The sequence below is a fragment of the Pinus tabuliformis genome, chromosome 9, assembly GCF_031772625.1.
Source record: "Pinus tabuliformis cultivar Carrire ecotype Pingquan chromosome 9, CPIR1, whole genome shotgun sequence".
Classification (NCBI taxonomy): domain Eukaryota; kingdom Viridiplantae; phylum Streptophyta; class Pinopsida; order Pinales; family Pinaceae; genus Pinus; species Pinus tabuliformis.
The window spans coordinates 1,168,057,155-1,168,076,081 of NC_142307.1; the positions used below are offsets into that span (position 1 = coordinate 1,168,057,155).

At 40.5% G+C, this 18,927-nt stretch overlaps 1 protein-coding gene across 1 annotated transcript in view; it reads left to right on the forward strand.

Moving 5' to 3' along the window:
• Positions 1 to 18,927, forward strand: part of CCT (RNA polymerase II transcription mediator) — a 153,843-nt gene that overhangs the window by 127,274 nt on the left and 7,642 nt on the right. The window contains 1 exon segment of the mRNA XM_089440468.1: positions 1 to 410. Coding sequence (XP_089296594.1) covers positions 1 to 410 — 410 coding nt within the window.

Sequence of the window (18,927 nt, forward strand, 5' to 3'; positions counted from 1 at the left end):
TATTATACTTCACTCAATGATTTTGATGTGGAAGGCTGCTTCCAGTGTCAATATTTTGCAATAGAGAAAGGCCTTGCAGACTTGGTGTTGCCATGTCTAGCCAGAAGCTCCAGTGAAATGCGCAGTACCTTTGCGATGGAGTTAGTTAAGCAAATGGCTACTCTTGAACAACATATAAATATGCCTATCCGATATGCTGGGAAGTCAATATCTGGGGCTACTGTTGTAGCTGATGGTACCGGAATCAAAGGCCATGTTTCACGTAAGGGGCTCAGAGGTGGTAGCCCAGGGTTGGGACGAAGATTGACAGGAGTGTCTGATCCACCACCCTCTGCAGCAGCACTGCAAGCTTCCATGTGGTTGAGATTGCAGTTTCTTTTGCCACTACTTCGAATCATTCATGTGGACAGGTATTTCTTTTGCATGGATACTTTTCGTCATTCTAAAATGTATGGGCTAGAATTCTAGTTAAATCTTCTTTACTGAGAAGTGTTCATATTTGAAGAGTATAATATTTATGTTCAATTCAAATGTTGAGTATTTTGAAGATGTTGGAAAAAAGGAAATATGAGCTGAATTGACTATGTATCTTATTTGCTGACTTTCCATTCCAATGTAGCTTAATATGCAGACAAATAATTTGTTTATTCATTGAAACCATTACTATGCTGAAGTATTTGTTGGATTGAAAAACATTGGACAGTTTTCAATATAGTTGTAATCCTCTAAATTTTCAAGAATGAAGCCAAGGGCTCAGAAAAAACTTCATGCATATTAGGCAACTTTGTTCTTTCTGTGGCTTGGGCCTTCTCGACCAGCTGCTTACATATAACTTCTATGAATCAGTTGATTATAAACCGAGTACCCATCAGTTTTGAAGTGAGTCTGGAGTTGTTGCTGGGCAAGCAAGGCTTAATTTCGACAAACCAGGGTTGGAGCTCAAGCATGGAAGACCTTCACTTGGTTAGTCAACAGCACTGAAATTGTAATGACGACAAATGCGCTCATGTTTAGAGCCAGAAGCAGTGGTATAGGTGTTTGTGTGTGTGTTTTATTTATTTATTTGTAACTAGGCTGAGCCTAGGTTGGGGACAGCCCATCTATTTGGATGGAAGGATTATCCACCAAGTCCGTCTATTTGGATGGAAGAACGATCTACCCATTAGTGGTATGCTATCACAAGGATTGTGCGAAGCTTGGTCGAAAATGGATGCCCTTTGGGATAGTTTAATTCCCTGAAAAGTGGCTTCCATCCTCAACTCCTCCCCATAAGGTTTGAACCTGAGATCTGGTGGGAACTAAACCCCAGTGAAACCAACTGGTCCACACCTCATGAGCTATTACCTTATTATATTACCCCACCCAAACCAACTGGTCTACACCTCATGAGCTATTACCTTATTATATTAGTATAAGGAATGGATATTGAAAAATTGTAGGATTGTTCAACTGGGCATTGAGGAAGGTATGCCCTTTACAATTTTAGAGAAGTAATTTTGAGATGAGTCGAGAAGAATGTGATAAAATTAAGATAATCATGGTGGTATAATGGTGTAATTAATGGATTTTCAAAGAGATTTGATATTGTTAAAATTGGCAACTAGGGCCAAACTCCATGTGGGTCATCTTATTAATGGCAGCTGATATTTTTCTTGGATCCCTCTCATCGAGAGGTGTAGGATTGATCTAAAGATCATCCGATTCCGATAAGTATTCATGGAGATATGAATTTATTTGTGTTATGGGACAATTCGTTAAGGTCGGCTAGTAACCAAATAAACCCCACTCTCAACGTTTTAGTATAAATAGAGGTGGCCTTCAAGTCATTTCAAGACACTTGGGATCTCTTTCTCTCTACTTGTCTTTGGGTTTTAGTAGGAGGAGAGATCCTAAGGGATAATGTTGCCCTAATCTAGAGGGAGTGCTCTAGGCTCTACACTGCCCTAATGAAGAAGCCCTAAACGCAGGAGTAAAGGGAGATCTGACACGGTGAAGGAGGGCTAACAGCAAGCCCAAACGCTGCCCTATGGAGAAGTCGTAATGCTGCCCTATGGAGAAGCCCTAACAGTGTCCTATGAAGAAGTAATAATATTCAACCATGGAAATGAAGGGAGAAACCCTAGCCGCAGGTCTAAGGAGAAGAGATGCCCTAAACCTAGTTGCTACGCTGCCTATTGGAGATGGCACCTAAACGCTGTCCTAGAAGAAGTGCTCTACACATGGAATGCCCTTGCTGTCATGAAAGGAAAATCCCTTATCCTATACGCAGTCATGAAAGGAATACCATCGCTGTCATGGAAGGAATGCTGTCACACGTAAACACTGAGATAAAGAAGCCACACCTTCAGCTATCCTTAACGCTGTTCTAAATAAGGATGCTCTATCCACTGTTTGGATTGAATCATAGTCATGAATGATACATCCAAGTCTTATGATGAATGCTGTAACATTATAGACAACATAGTATATGACAGCAAGATGTATGGTGCAACAGTGTGGACAACAAGATGTATGGTGTAGCAATGGTGCAGTAGTATGGGTAGCGAGATGTATGGACAACAAGATGTATGGTGCAGCAGTATGGATAGCAAGAAGTATGCGGCAGTAGTGGGACAACAATGCTACATGGTGCTGCAATGATAAGCAATGGGACAAAAAAGGCAACTTGGTGAAATATGGTACAACAATGGTCAATGGTATATAATGCACAACGGGACAGCAATGGTACAATGGTACAACATGGGACAACTAGTATTTAGTGCAGCAAATTCATGGTGCTGTTATGGTATGGCAAAGCACAACGGGACAACCATGACATTGTGCAGCAGTGGCACAATGGTACAACCGCATGAAAGGGACAACAAACTAACATTGGGACAACTATATGGTACTTAGCAACAAGTACACCAAGCATGCAATGGTACAAGCAGCATGCAAGGGACAACAAACAAGCAATGGGACAACTAACATGGACAGCATGGTTCAATCATGACACATGGGACAACAGTACAACATTAGGTGTAATAGGCATACGGTCCAACGTTGTGATGATGGGTGCAACAGTCATAAGGTCCAGCATTGTGATGATGGGTGCAGCATGGTGCAACACGATGAGGTGCAGCTTGATGATGAGATGCATCGTGATGATAGGTGAAGGAGTCACCTTGGAGAATCAGCTGAAGCAACATGTCTTCAACTGATCTCATGTATCATTTTCTTAGAGATAATCTATGCTCTCATCTGGTGGTCGAAAACGACAACAACAGTTATCGTGTGTGGAAAGGCTTGTAGAGTCGTCAATCAGGTTGGTTGATCGTTGACCGTGGCTAGACGTCTCAGTCTTCAACGGCTCCTGCAACGTAACCCACGCAACACAACCACGCATCCAGCACCGTGCCTACGATTGTCTACGTGCTAAGAAGACTGACAACGCTGCTAACTGGTGCAGATGTGGGGGAGTTGTAGGCACTGCTCTAAGTTCCCACAAAAACTTAAAAAGAAAAATGCTTCTGCAGATGTAGAAGGCTCGCCTTAAGGAGGGTATGTGTTGCACATTGCCCCTGTCACGTTCTGTGTCTGCCCACTCGGTAGTTACCAATGACCCAATTCTTGTCACAACTATGTGCCGTGGCTTTGCAACTCGTTTGCTCGGCAGACTTTTGCATGACGGCACATGTAGTTTGACCACGATGTATCGACGTCACACCCTTTGACCGTTCGACCGGAGGGCACGACGTTTTGACGACGGATGAATGTAAATCTCATTTGACCAAACCCTAAAACTCCTGCGAGATCATTCACAGTGTCCATGTTATGCAATGGCCACCGTGGAAATGCCCAATTCATCCGAGGAGTTGTCGCATTGTGATGGTAGTAGAACGAGAGCCTCTGATTTGGCTTCGGGTGATGGCAGAACGGAGCAAGAGGTGTTGGAAGCCGATATCTTATTGCTTCGAACTGGAGCTGAGGTACCTTGTCCCTCCACAGAATATCGACAAGCAGAGGAACTGCACCGGGATGGATGACTGCATCAATTGAAGTGTTACTTTCAATAGATAATGGATTTCGTAGATAAATAACAACAACCTCCTTTCCCTTAATATCATTAGAAGCAAACAAAAAAACAGTCGCTAGCAACTTCTGCAGCGGTTTATCCAAGGACATGATTTGATCGTCTCTAATGGAGGGCCGAGAATTGGGGACAGACGAAAGACCTTCTGTACGTTTTCTCAACAGACTTTCTGTTTGTAATGGGGTATATTCCCTGCAGCGATCTAAAAATTGTGCCTCACCTTCCTGCAATGACAGGGTCTTATTTGAAATCCTACCCCGCTTTGTGATAGGTCTCGTCTCATCATCCTCTTCACCATCTCAGTTAAAAGATTGAGACTGAGTGACTCTCCTTCTATGTTTATAGTTGCGATCATCATCATCTTTATGTGACTCAACATCTATCTGCGGAGCAGTAAATTGCATTTTATAGTCAATTGCAAAATCATAATCATCATTCCTAGCTCCATTTCAAACTTTCACAAGCATTTTCCCATCTTTTTTACTCTGTTTTTTCTCTGACTTGGCTGCATGCGGATTGAAGATACCTTCTGAATCATATAGCATATCATTTTGACTGTGAACGTTTTGAGATTTAATTGCCACAATTTCACCTGTTGCATTAGGGGCATCATCAGCTTCTTCCATATCATCTTCATCAGACTCTGCAAGTTGGGTATCCATATAAACTTCTTTTTCTGCTTCACCTTGTTTGGTTTGTTGACAATTGCTATCGTCTTCCTTTGCATAACTTTTCTTTAGACATGTTGTAACTTCCGCACATGATTTTTCTAGTCGCTGAAATGCTTCTTGAATTTTACTGAACTGTTCAACGCAATCAGGATGTGAACATAATAGCACATTGTGCAGCGAACAATGTTCAAAGACCCGCATGATTATATTTTGTTCCATGGCTTTGATACCATTGAAACATAAAAACCGATACTAAAGCAAGAAAACTGATAGCTTGGAGACTTGAATGTAAAAATACACAAAGGTATTTTGTAATAATAATTTATTAACATATATAAAATGTACAAGCGATGAATGTTACAATGAGGACCTACATTTATATACCTAAGTAGGTGTCCTTTCGTGAATGGCATGTCTTTTAGACGTGCCTTTTCACTCAACTTAATGACTATTTAACCTAATTAATATTTGATTATATAATATTTATATTTGTTTTATTTATTTACTTGTTATGAATTATATTCATAACAAAAAATTTTATTAATGACCACAAATCACCGAGAAAAAGTTTAATGAGACTAGAGAGTACAATTAACACTCAAGGGCCCATGGAAATGTATAGAACATTCCTAGATTCTAAAAGCTTAATAATAAAAGAAGAGATACAAACATCAACAAAATGTGAGTAACAAGATATAAGTAAAGTAGATGAGGAAAACCCTAAGAGACAATAAGCTCTAGCCAAATATTTGCTTCATCATTGGGAATAAAAGTAGTTGTCAAAGAGGGAGAAGAGAAATCACAATGTCTAATTGTGTTTGTGAAAGAACTAAATGATTGATGACATCATATGGAGAGGACTAAAGGTTGAGGGGGATTGGATATACAAATTCTCAGAGTAACTCTAGAGCAAAATGAGTTGCCTCTATGAATATTAAAGGTCAAGTGTAATGATGTTCTAAATTCTAATAGATGTTTGGTAGCTCAATCAGATCTTGTGGGTAGTGATTTGTACAAGGTATGTTTGGCTTAAAGAATTGCCAGATGTGGGATATCTAGTTGTAAGGGGGAGGAAGATTGGTAGCTCATTGATGTGCCACTTAACTAGCTATAAGAAATGAGGAGTCTTACTACTGTTTATTGCCTCAAAAAAAGAAGTTATGAGCTTCATAGTACAATGTTAGGAGAGCTCACCAAGAGTCTCTTATCTATGGATAGCTCCCTCATGGATAGGCAATGCCATGCATTTGTGACTGTGTTAGTAAAAAAAAATTACAGGGGACACCTTATGTTGTGGAACAAGTAGTGGAACCTACCTTGATTCTTGTGGAATGTTGGAAATTTGAACATAAATGGCTCCCTAGACTCTCATCTATTAAAGATGGCATAATTGGAAAGTACTCTTAGATTGTGGAATGCGGTGGTGTTGAATTTAGTTAACAATGGTATGTTCTATGCGTAGCACAATTACTTCAATGTTCCTTAAGTAGACCAATAGCGATTTCCAATTTAGATTTCCAATAGCAATCACATTAACCATTAATCACATTGACAATTAAAGTAGATGGAACATAAAACAATATGTAGAAGACAAGCCAAGACAAGAGGACACCAGATTTGGCGGATGGAAGGGAAAAACCCCAAGATGGGGAAAACCCTTTGATCAATTCTTCTTATTATTATATCAAAATGTTCAACAAAGAGAGAGATTACAAATAGTCAAATTGACTTTCCCAATTCAAAGGTAAAACAACCCTGTCAATTTCTACAGTCAACTACAGTTAAACTTCGGCCCTAACCAGAAAGTCAACGCTGGTCAAAGCAGCAATAGAATGTCCTCAAAACAGCTCGGTCTTCCCCAGTCAAACTTGGGCTAATCAAGAGGTCAAAGTAAGCTCAAAGTAGTGATGAATTCAATAGTCAAGCTCGGTCAAACTGTTGTCCTGAAATTTGTGGTTAACTTGCAATTTGTTTTGTGGTCAAAGTGCTCAGAAAACCTCGGTTTCTGGCCTTAGTTGCTAATTTTATCACTCCCTCTCAACTAGGTAGAATTCCACTTGCAAATCCATCCATCATCGTTGTCGACCATGATGCCATCCCGTCGTCATGTACAATCTCTGTCATCTAATCTATTATGCTCTGTTGAACCATGATGTAATAATGAAGGAGAATTGCTGGAGTGAGTCACGAGGCCTTACCAGTCTCCACCGACAAAAGTTAGTCCAGAGGTAGAACCTCAATTGCTCCCAGATCAAGTTGTTGAAGACGATGCATCCTAGACATAGGGAGTACGATAGTACATGATGCGTCCATCGGTAGTGCTATGTTCCCTATCCACGTTTCCGAACTCATTGGCCAGATGAGATGTACTTCCCATGAGTCCCGAACTACATGGGTAGGATGTATGGTGAGGCATTAGCAAGAGAAGGTGAACCACTTATGTTGCTCATATGCCATAGGAGAAGGTGAACCACTCATCCTATGCATATGTCAATCATACGGGAAGGTGAACCACTCACCCTACATACATGTGTTCGTAATCATAGGGGAAGGTGAACCACTCGCCCTACACACGTCTACCATCATGGGGTATCACACGGGAAGGTGAACTACTCACCCTATACACAGTGCACCAATAGGGGAAGGTGAACCACTCACCCTATGGTCGCTTGTAGCTCCAAGAAGTACCCTAAGCCCCCAAGAGCTCCCAGAGCTCAGTGTCCAACTCAAGTGGGACCCTCATAGGAGGGTCTTTCCACGACTCCAAGTTTCTCTTGGAAGGCCAAAAATTTGAAGGGCTTCGTGAGGATGTTTGTGACCTTCTCATCAGTGCTGATGTGTTGGAGCCTTATTGCTCCCCTCTTTAGCATATCCCGGATAAAGTGGTACTTGATTTCAATATGCTTGGAGCAGTCGTCGGACACAAGAGTCTCTGAAAGGCGAATCCCACTTTGATTGTCGTAGTAGATCACAATGGTATCTGTTGATTTCTGGTAGCATCGAATGTGCTCCAAGTCTCAAATTTTGCAGGGCGGCTTAGTCACATGCATTCTACAATACCTAGAAATCATTTTGGGAAATTCCACCCAGAGATAGTTTTATTAAAATAATTAATTAATTTTAACGGGACCTTAAGTCTAAACTTAGGAAATTAAAATAATTAATGGGTATTAATCTAAGCTGTGGGTGAAGCTTCTAGAAGAAGGCGAAGATGAAGTCAATATGATCGTAGCCATTGACTAGAATCTAACCTGGGTTGCTGATTGATCAATGAGAGGCTTATAAGAGAAGGCTTGATGGGCACTTGGAGAACACACAGAGGGGAGATCAAAAGTTCGATTTTTTAAAGCAGAGCAGCTGTCGGAGAGATTTTCAATAGTGATCTTGGGCAGTGAGGGAAAGGGATAATATCCGAAGGGAAACCTTTCGCGGTTGGAGAATACTCAGTAGAGAAGGCAGAGAGAGATCCAACAGAGGCAGCGCAGAGCTAGAGAGGCTGATGCAGAGCCACACAGAGGTAGCGTAGCGTAGAGGCAACGCAGAAGCCTTGAGGGAGTCCAAAATTTTGTTGGAGGGTTCGATTTCTGTAGATGGAAGTCGGGGTGTGAGACCGAGAGAGCAGAAGACAGAATCTCAGAGGCAAATCGATTAGTCGGGAAGAGTGACAGTTCCTGGATAGTGTGACGTTGGGCTGATGCAGACACTGCGCAGAGGTAGCTAGGGGCCCTTCATTCAAGGGCTGGATCAGCCAAGACTTTCATTGATAGTGTGAGGTAGTCTCACAAATCTCTTTGTTAGTGATATTCTCTGTAACTAGATTGCCGGGAAGGCATCTAGAGATTGTATTCAGAAATTACTACTGCATAATAATACAACCCTAAGAGCTGCTGCACTGGTTTTCTCGCATTAGGTTTTTTTCGGGGACATTTGTCCAAAAATACTGTCATTGTGTTGTATATTTTTCATGTTCAGTTTCTTGTTTCAACATATTATTTTAAATAGTGAATGCTGCAGTTGTATTTACTTAGATATTTACCATAGAACACAGTAGATGACTTGTATGGTTTAACAAGTAGGAGAAGTAACATTAGTTTGCTGCAGTAGGGATTCTGGGTTTAGGAATTTTCACAATATATAAAACATGCTCAAATAGCTCACTAAATAGCTTCCTCAACGAAACAACTTCACAACAAGGCATACTAGCTGCAATGTATTTGGCCTTGGCGATGCTTAGAGCAACTGATTTCTTGCATTTTTAATTGAGAGGGTCTGCACCTGTCAAAAAGATATCATCTAGATAAAGGACCAGAATGATAGGCATGTCCTTTTCAACCTTGAAATATAGGTTATGATCAACTTCGCTCATTGTAAATCCCAACTTCATATGATAGCTATCATTCCTCTCATAGTAAGCCTTGGGGGCCTTGCTTCAACCCATATAGGGCTTTCTTCAACCTGGACATGCATGTTCTTCAATCTTGTACTTCGAACCCCTCAGGTTGTTCTACGTAGACTTCCTCCTTAAGCGAGCCATGCAAAAAAGTAGTCTTAACATCCATTTGGTGTAGGCTCTATCCTTGAGGGGCAACAAGGGTAGTAATGGATCAGATAGTGGTATATCAGGCAACTGATGCAAATATCTCATCATAGTCCTCTCCTTCCTTTTGAGAAAAGCCTTAAGCAAAGAACCTGGCCTTGTATTTTTCAGAACTCCCATGATCGACATGTTTGATTTTGTAAAGCGATTTAGAAGTGACAACGGACTTGTCCTTGGGTCTAGGAGCCACATCCCAGACATCATTCTTCATGATTGATTCGTACTCCTCATTCATTGCATCCGTGCATACTTGGTGTTTCGTGGCTTCAAACGTACATATGGCCCAGATTGAACAATAGTACTCATAGCGGCTAAGTACCCTTCATACTTGTTCGATTTCTTACTTTCACGAAATGCCCCTCTTGGAGCAATATGTCTTTCAATGTCTTCAATAGTATCTTTGAGCCACAAAGGTCCATTCCTTGAGGTAGAGCGATCACCAGGAGTTGGATCAATGGGATCCAATGGGCCTTCAACATCGGGCATCGGTTCATCTGTCAAAGATTGATTTGCTTTCCTGCAACATCATCATTGTCCTTCCACGGGATAGGGAGATCTCTGGCTTTCCCAAGGGCAAAATATTCATTGTAAGTGACATCATGGCTTATTTCCACTTCTCTTTGATGAGGCACATGGATTCTATATGCCTTCGAAGTTTCACTATAGCCCACAAATGTTGCTTTCTTCTTAGATGCTTCTAACTTGTTTCTTTTCTCTTTAGTCACATGAAAATACACGAGACAACCAAATATTCTAAAATGAGAAACATCAGGTTTCTTACCAGAGAAGACTTCTTCGGGTGTCTTGAAATCCAATGCATGATGTTGACTCCTATTTTGATCATATACAACAGTGTTGGGAGCTTCTCCCCATAAGAACTTCGGTTGGCCTTGGTCATGAAGCATGGCACGAGTGGCTTCTATGATTGTTCGATTCTTCCTTTTGGCAACTCCATGTTGCTTAAGAGCAATGTTGCACGAAGCGGGAGCGAAGAGGAAGCGTTTTTTGGAAGCGGGGACGTCGAAGCGTCATTTTCCAAAAATCTAGGAAGCGAAGCGTCCGCGGAAGCGTCTGCTATATATATATATATTTTTTTTTTATATTTTTTTGCATTTATACTCAAAACAAACATCCCAAATACCAAATTAATTGTAGAAGACATGAAAACATGTATATTTTTGCATAAATCAAGATAGATATAACATCCATTGTACATTAATGATCTAGAATCTAGATTCTTCTCCTCTTGTCTAGCCTTTGCCTCTACCTCGATTGTCTAGGGATATTAGTCAACATTGCCCAATTTTGATCACACTGCCTAATTCAAGACTTAAAATATGGTAGAAAAAGCTTAACATGTTTGATCGATGATTTTGACTTGATTGAAAGGTAATTTTTTGCTAAGGGCGTGCCGCGTGACAAAGGAGTTCAACAATTAACACCACCAACGCCAGGGTACATATAGGGCTTGGTGCTCTTGATTAAATGCTAATCTCATACCTTCATACTTGATATAATCTAATGAAATGCCACAATCCCATTGATCCTGAATACCTGAAAATTGTTAAGTCTGCTGAATTTTGAATAGGATATGAAATTCTATTTTCTCCATATGAAGTCCAATGAGGCTGGAACCACTCTCAAACATCCTGAGTCATTTCATGGTAATGTTAAAAATTTAAGTAAAAGGATGAAAATGAAAAATAAAGGAGAATGTCACTTTTACTTTAAGAATTTAACATTACCATGAGGGAGCATCTGCTATATTTATATTTTTTTTTGCTTTCATTTGTCACCCTAACCCAAGGTGGACCCACCCCCAACAAGCAAACTCACCTAAAATTTAAAAAAAAATTGAAAAAAAAAACGATTTTCTAAATGCTTTTCCGGAAGCTTTTCTGGAAGCGTACGGAAGCGCCTGGGAAGCGCCTGGGAAGCGTCTGGGAAGCGCCGTACGAAGCGCGCTTCGAAAGCGCCAACGCTTCCAAATTTCCAGGAAGCGTCTAAAAATTTCGGAAGCGCGCTTCCGGCCAAGCTTCCTAGGCGCTTCCGTACGGGACGCGCTTCCGGCCAAGCTTCCTAGGCGCTTCCGTACGGGACGCGCTTCGTGGCTTGGAACCGGGGGGGGGGGGGGGGGGGCGCTTCGTGCAACACTGCTTAAGAGTGTATGGAGTGGTGGTCTCCCTCTTAATACCAGCCTCTCTACAAAAATTATTGAATTCATTTGATTCATATTTGGTTCTATTAGCAGTCCTCAATATTTTGATCTTCTTCCCTATTTGATTTTCAACCAAGGCTTTGAAAGAACAAAACCATTTGAACAGTTCGTCCTTCTTCTTTAAGAAATAGATCCACATTTTGCGAGAGAAGTCATCCACAAAAATTGCACAGTATAAGTATCCTCCTAATGATGTTATCGACAACATACCAGATAGATCAAAATTGATCAATTAAAGAATGTCAGTAGTTTGACTTTCACTTGAGGGAAATGGTCCCCTTGTAAGCTTTTCCAGCTGCACAACCTTGACAAGCACCTTTATGATTTATGTTGAACTCGGGCATACATGTGACCATCTTCCTTACCCCAAGTAAGGCTTCGTAATGAAGATGACAAATCTTCATCGCCATAATTCAGATTGAAGAGAGGTATCACAAGTCATAGCTCCTAAAGGATTTCCTCCAACTTGATAGAAACCTGATGAACCTCATCATTGAGTAATTATATGGGCCTTAATTGACCTTAATTCACCTCCTAGCTTAGTCAAACCAACTATTCTCACAACTTATTGCATACTTTTGATTATATTTTGCTTATGAGATGAGTTAGAGTTGGATATTTTGCTTTGTGGTCTAATGTGCATGAAATGCAGAAATAAAATATAAAAGCAAGGAAAATGCAGGGATAAAAGATAAAAGCAAGGAACTATGGTAAAAGACCTTGGTAAAAGCTCGAATGGGACAAGGGAGAGGAATTACAGGAGGTAAATACTCCTCATTTACTGCCCCTCCATTCAAATATTCCTCCGTTAGCTAAAAGTACACACGGCCAATTCAGGTGTACTATAAGACAGCCAAGCAAGTGAAAGTATGAGTTTATCTTGAGTTGGGAGCCAAGCCTCCCTACTAGAAGGCAACCGAGCTAGTGAAAGTGAAAGCACAAGTTTATCATTAAGTTGGGAGCTGTACCTCTCTAATTTTGAGGGAAGTCTTTGGAGGCTTCAGTTTTATAAGTAGAGAGGTTTAGGACCTCAGTTTTTTTAGTTAGTCATCAGTAGTCAGTTACCAAGAGTTAGCAAGAATTCAAACTTTTGACTATAGAACTAGACCTGTAACAGTTCTTGATGTAATACAATGTTTTTATAATGAAGATGAGTTTTGTTTTGAGCCAGCGCTGAGTTAACTCAGAGGCTGAAGCTCTTGGGTTAGGGTTCGACCCTAGCAGCCAAAGCTCCTCTTTATTGTATTGTTAAGTAGCATAGCTTTCTGTTCATCTGTTGAAGTGGTTCATTTCCATTACAATAGTAGCATATATGCATTGTTTGATTGTTCATTTGTTCAAGTTGATGCATTTTCATTATGGTAGTTCAACATAAATTTATGGCTTTCCTGTGCATTCACTGACATAGCTTCCTGTTTTCTGTTTATTTGTTTAAGTAGTTGCAGCCTCATTACAGTAGTGCAGAGTAGATTAGCTGTGGTTCAATTTGCTTCCATTTATACTCTCATTCAACCAATAGGTTGGCAAAGAAAAGATCCACAAGGTTGCTCACAGGGGCTCGGCCTCGCCTCCTCCCTCTGGGACCATGATGTGAAGAAGAAACCTGCAACAACCTCAAAAACACAGGGTTTTGGTTTTCATAGGGAGTTTGTTGTTTAACAGTCACTGAGCTCATTTCATATCACTCTGTTCCTTTAATGGTCATCTGCTCCTTTGCTCTCTTCCCGTCATTTGATCTCCCTTACATCCCTGTCATTCTCCTTCAGCATGAAAAGCTAAGCAGAGGCTGTTAATCCACGTTCAAATAGTTTGTAACCGTAGATCGCCTCACACAACAAAACTGACCGATCACCGCCCGAATTCACTTGTAGCGTTTGACTTTGTGCACTTTAAACCCCAACTGTCGATCTGCTTTGTCAGATTTGATGGCTATCGCACACCCGCTCACCAACCCCCTCGGTCAAATCTCCACCATAGATCTGCCTTGCTAGATCCGACAACCTTCGCGCGATATCACGTGGATTTCTGTCTGATCGTTATCCGCCCGAGGGCACGCGAAATGAGCGGTTTCCCTGTGCTATGTGTCGCCTAGGGAGGCTAATCGCATAAAATTTTAGGAAACCATTTACATCTTTGAGGGCGTGCGATATACTACTTACTGCTCTCTAAACCCGCTGCCTCATTTCTGCACGTTCCTTTAAGCGCTCCAATCTCCACTGTCGATCTCTCTCTTGATCTGACGACCATCGCATCACCCGATACCATTTCCGCACGGTTCTTTTGCCTGCGATCTAATCTCTGCCATCCATTTGTCGATTAATCCTGTCTGTCCATCTCCTGACTCCACTCGTATGATATAATCTCAGCCGTTCATCCTGTTAGTTCACCCTGTTCGCCCATCTACCTACGTACCCTCTTGCGATCCGATCTCAGCCGTCCATTTGCCTTTCACCAGCTTATTCCAACGATTCTTAGGCGCTGTTGCTCCCTCACGTCCTCTTTTCACCAATTTGACCTCCAACTGCTTCTTCCGCTTAGACAAAGACTCTGCTTAGTTTCCATTGTTTACCTCTTAGTCTAGTTTTGATGCTCAGTATAGTTGTTTAATTGGTTAGCTAGGGTCTGGTGTGAGTTTAGCATTACGTGATTGCTTTCTTCATTTCTGCAGTAGAATAGCTCTCCCCTAGAATAGGTTTGCTCTCCTTCAATCCAAATCAAGCTTCTTTTGACCCTATAGAAGTCTGGCTTGGAACCCTTGGGGTCTCTTGCCAGATGAGCAAGTGACAACAGACAGTACCTTCACTTCTACTTGTGTATATAGCGCAGTCACCTCCAAGTTTGTATGAACCCCGGGTTGATAAGTAAAGTTGGTAGCCCTGGAAGTTGCAACATTCTTGCTGCAATACCCAGGCTCATCAAAACCTTCAACCCTAAATCGAAGTGTAAATGCATCTTTAGGGTTTCTTTGCCAAATGCGTACATTTTCATCAATGATGCTACCTTGAATCCTTTATCTTCTATCGTAAAAATTGACACCAGGTTGTTTTTCAAATCGGGTACATGCAATACTTTTTGTAGATGAAGGGTTTGACCTTGTTTTAAGTGGAGTGATAGTCCCGATCCCTGTCACGGGATAGGTGGCATTGTCTCCAAGTATGATCTCCAAATTACACTTCTTTTCAATTAGATTTGAGAGGGGCTTCTTGTACTCAGTGAAGTGCCTTGAGGCACCACTATCAATCAACCAATGATCCAAAGTATCCTGAGGAGAGGTAGTAGTGAGGGCGTAAATAAGTTAAAATTCCTTATGTTTTTCTACAACATTGCTTTCCTCATACCTGGAGTTTCTCGTCCTTTTGGGAGGTCGACCATGACCATATCAAGCAGCGGGAGCATTCCTCTTTCCTTTATTGTTGAACCTGTTGTTCCTTTGATTGCCATTGCCTTTGAAATTATTGTGGTTGTTGTTGTTGTTGTCATTATCTCGTGGAGTATCCTTCTTGTGACCACAATCTCTAGCATAGTAGCCAAACCTGTTGCAATTGTAGCACCTTCCTATTCTTCCTTCTTTTTATCCATGCTTGAATCTTTGATGTTGTCTTTGTGGACCAACATTGTTCTTCCTCTTTGCATGAGCATAGAAGGTAGTGGGTTCATTTCCATTTGAAGGCTTGTCTCTCTCCATCATCCTCGTCTCTTCTTGTGTGCATCTGGTAGCCAATAATTCATCAAAACTAGGAATCCTGTCATTGTTAAGAACAATGGTGTTAAACACATCCCATGCTCTTGTGAGGATCTCCAAGAGTAATGAGAGTGAGCTCCCTGTCAGCAAGAACTTCTCGAATAGATAGAAGATCATTCTTGATTTCTATAATCGTCATGAAGTAGGATTGGATAGACTCCCCTTTGTCCATATTGATATCCTTCAACTTGTTTTTGAGATAGGATTTGATTAGCATTGTTCACTTTGAACATTCCAATAAACTTATCATACATCTCTGTAGATGTTTCAAAATCAGAAATATAAGCAACACAATGCTTTTGAATAGAGTCTATGATGATTCTTTTAGCTTTGACCTCACCTTTCTTGTATTTCGTCTTTGCAGTAGCAAGTGCATTTGAAGGAGGCTCCACTTTTGAGATAGGATTTGATTAGCATTGTTCACTTTGAACATTCCAATAAACTTATCATACATCTCTGTAGATGTTTCAAAATCAGAAATATAAGCAACAAAACGCTTTTGAATAGTCTATGATGATTCTTATAGCTTTGACCTCACCTTTCTTGTATTTCGTCTTTGCAGCAACAAGTGCATTTGAAGGAGGCTCCACCACTCTTCCCTTTAAATAGTCCATAGCATCATTCTTTTCCAAAGTCAAATCGAAAGTCATCTTCCATGCATGATAGTTGCATTTGTCCTTGAGCATATCCTCAGATTTGAAATATGATGTAGAAGCCATTGAAGCTAGACCAATATTCTTGTCCATCATCTCTTTCTTAGTGATTGCTCTTCTCTCTCTTGCTTGGGCTTTTTGTCTTCACCTCGGCTCTGATACCATGTTGAATTTAGTTAACAATGGTATGTTCTCTGCTTAGCACAATTACTTCAATGTTCCTTAAGTAGCCTAATAAAAATTTCCAATTTAGATTTCCAGTAGCAATCACATTAACCATTAATCACATTGACAATAAAAGTAGATAGAACATAAAACAATATGCAGAAGACAAGCTAAGACAAGAGGGCACCAGATTTGGTAGATGCTAGGGGGAAACCCCAAGATGGAGAAAACCTTTTGATCAATTCTTCTAATTTGGATATCAAAATGTTCAGCAGATAGAGAGTTATTTGCAGTGAAACTTCGGCCCTAACCAGAAAGTCAACGCTGGTCAAAGCAACAATATAATATCCTCAAAACAGCTCAGTCTTCCCCGATCAAACTCAGCATGATTAGGAGGTCAAAGTTAGCCCAAAACAATGAAGTCAACAATCACACTCGGTCAAACTACTGCCCTGAAATCTGCAGTCAACCTGCAATTTGGTTTGTGGTCAAAGTGCTCAGAAAACCTCGGTTTATTTGTCAAAAATTGCGGTCTACTGAGACAAAAATATCCCCAAATGATCGTAGTGAAGTGATGCCTATAAGGTGCTTGTCAACACTGGTCAACGCTAGTCAAACTACAGTGAACTTTGTAATTTCAGCGCTGTAATTCAGCTTATGAAATTCGTCCTTCTTGATCCACACTTGTGAGAGAGAAGAATGCCCAATATAGTAAAAACCAATGAGAGAGAGAATGTGTGAGTGAAGAAGATTCCAAATGAGGTGAAAGGTCACTTGTATTTATACAAGTCGTTGAGGGTGAAGTGACATATTCATTGGGCTTTTTGAGCCTACATGATGATGTGACCGACGTGTACAATTTGCACATGTGGTCATACGTTCAAAATCACACTTTTGCTTGTCCAAATGAGATGATCTTTATATCAATTTTGGTTCCCTCGAAAACAGGAATTTAATGTAATCATCTTCTCCATCAAATGAGCTATATCCTAAGGAGGAATTTGGTCCTAGTTGCCAATTTTAACAGGTGGTTTGTGTTGATTTGTAGGGAGCAACATTGTAACTGGTTGAGAGTGGGGGTGCTGGTTGACATGTCAAGAGAGAGAAGTGTCATATGGAACTACCAACAAATCCCAATTTAACATGAACCATAAGCCAATCATAAAGAGACGTGAAGACGAGCCAATGACCAAGAGAAACACATGACATGATACCCATGTGAAAATATGTAACTAGGTTTGGTCTTTATAATGACATATGTAATCATGATTTTATGTAAAGAGAAAAATAATTTGTTATTGTTATTTCTTGAGGCATGGTATTAATGCTCAAGGCTATTTGATTTATAGGTCAAGTACCTATTGAGTGCTTCTAGGGCTTGTGATTGAGTCAAGTCAATTAAGTCATTGTCATGTATGGAAGACCATTTTGGGCATGTTAGATATTGCAAAGAAAATTTATTCGAGTCAAAAGACCATCCAAGACCTTGTCAACGTGCAAACAGACAAGTCCACCTTATCAAGTGACAAGTCAACCTAGGGACACTGACAAGTCGACCTACTAGATGTGCCAAGAAGCCTATATATAGGAGCATTCAGCCTCATTCTAAGACATCCAATCAGATCACAAAAGTTTGATAAGAAGACAAGAAAAAGCCTCATATCCAAGCACAGGAGTATGTAGCATAAAGAGAAGAAAATCAAATGATTTTGGGCTTTTTTTGGGTCATCACTCTCACACATGCGAAGAGGATCTAGGGCATTCTGAAGTTGTAGCGAATGAAAATTACAGTCATCAACAAGAGCTGATTTTGGGTCAAAAGGAAGTCTCCCTTGCAAGGCAAATTGATAAGGAAGAAAAGTCATCTGAAGTGAAGGAGAGAGGAGGACTAAATCACGATAATTCTCTCACGTGTCACCGAGGGTTTTTGTAGCAAGGGTTGAAAGTTGTAGGTAAAAATTGCAATCAAAGTTGCAGGCCGAAATTTTGGTCAAAGGTGAATTGGAAGCTACTGGAAGGAAAGTTTGACTTGGGTTGTGAAAGTACTTGAAGGATAAATTTAGACTTGGTCTTTGAGGGGTCTTGGTCAAGGGTCATAGGTCTTGGAATTTGTCAATTGAAGTTCTATAAGAAGAGAAGAGTTCTTGTGGGATTTCGTCTGAACAGGAGAGGTTTTGGCCCTGACTGATCGCCTACATCCTATGTCCCCTTGTCGCATTGTTCTTTATTGTTTTGGTAGTTGTTTGATGATAAGAACACTAACTATAATCAAGTGAAAGAAGAAACTAATCAAGTTAAGTAAAAACATCACAAACAATTATCAAAGTAAGAAAAATCATCTAATCTAGCTGTTCATAGTTTTTTCAACAATCCATAGGCTAAAGAATCATGCTTGTAGGCTAAAGAATTAATGATTGTGAATCAATATAATGAGATAAATATTAATGACTATGAATCAAGTGAGTTGCACTTTGAAGAAGGGGGTTGTCCCTCCAAGAGGGTGCTATGGACCCATAAAACAAGGGTAGACACCCAAGAGGGTGATTAGGTTGACCTAGTCAAATATATAAAAGATATGGTAAAGAGGGTGCTTAGCCAAAAATGACATGTAAAGAAAATCGTTGTTGCAACACCCCAATTTAATGGCGACGTGAAGAAGGATGATAATATATAGGAGTAGGCATGTTTGGCTCAATAGAGATACAATGGTATCTGAGAAAAAAGGAGAGTGGATATGGGATGACAATTCAATACAGGCGTGGATCATCATAGCACTGTGCTACTCTCGAGGATATGCCACCTCTGAATT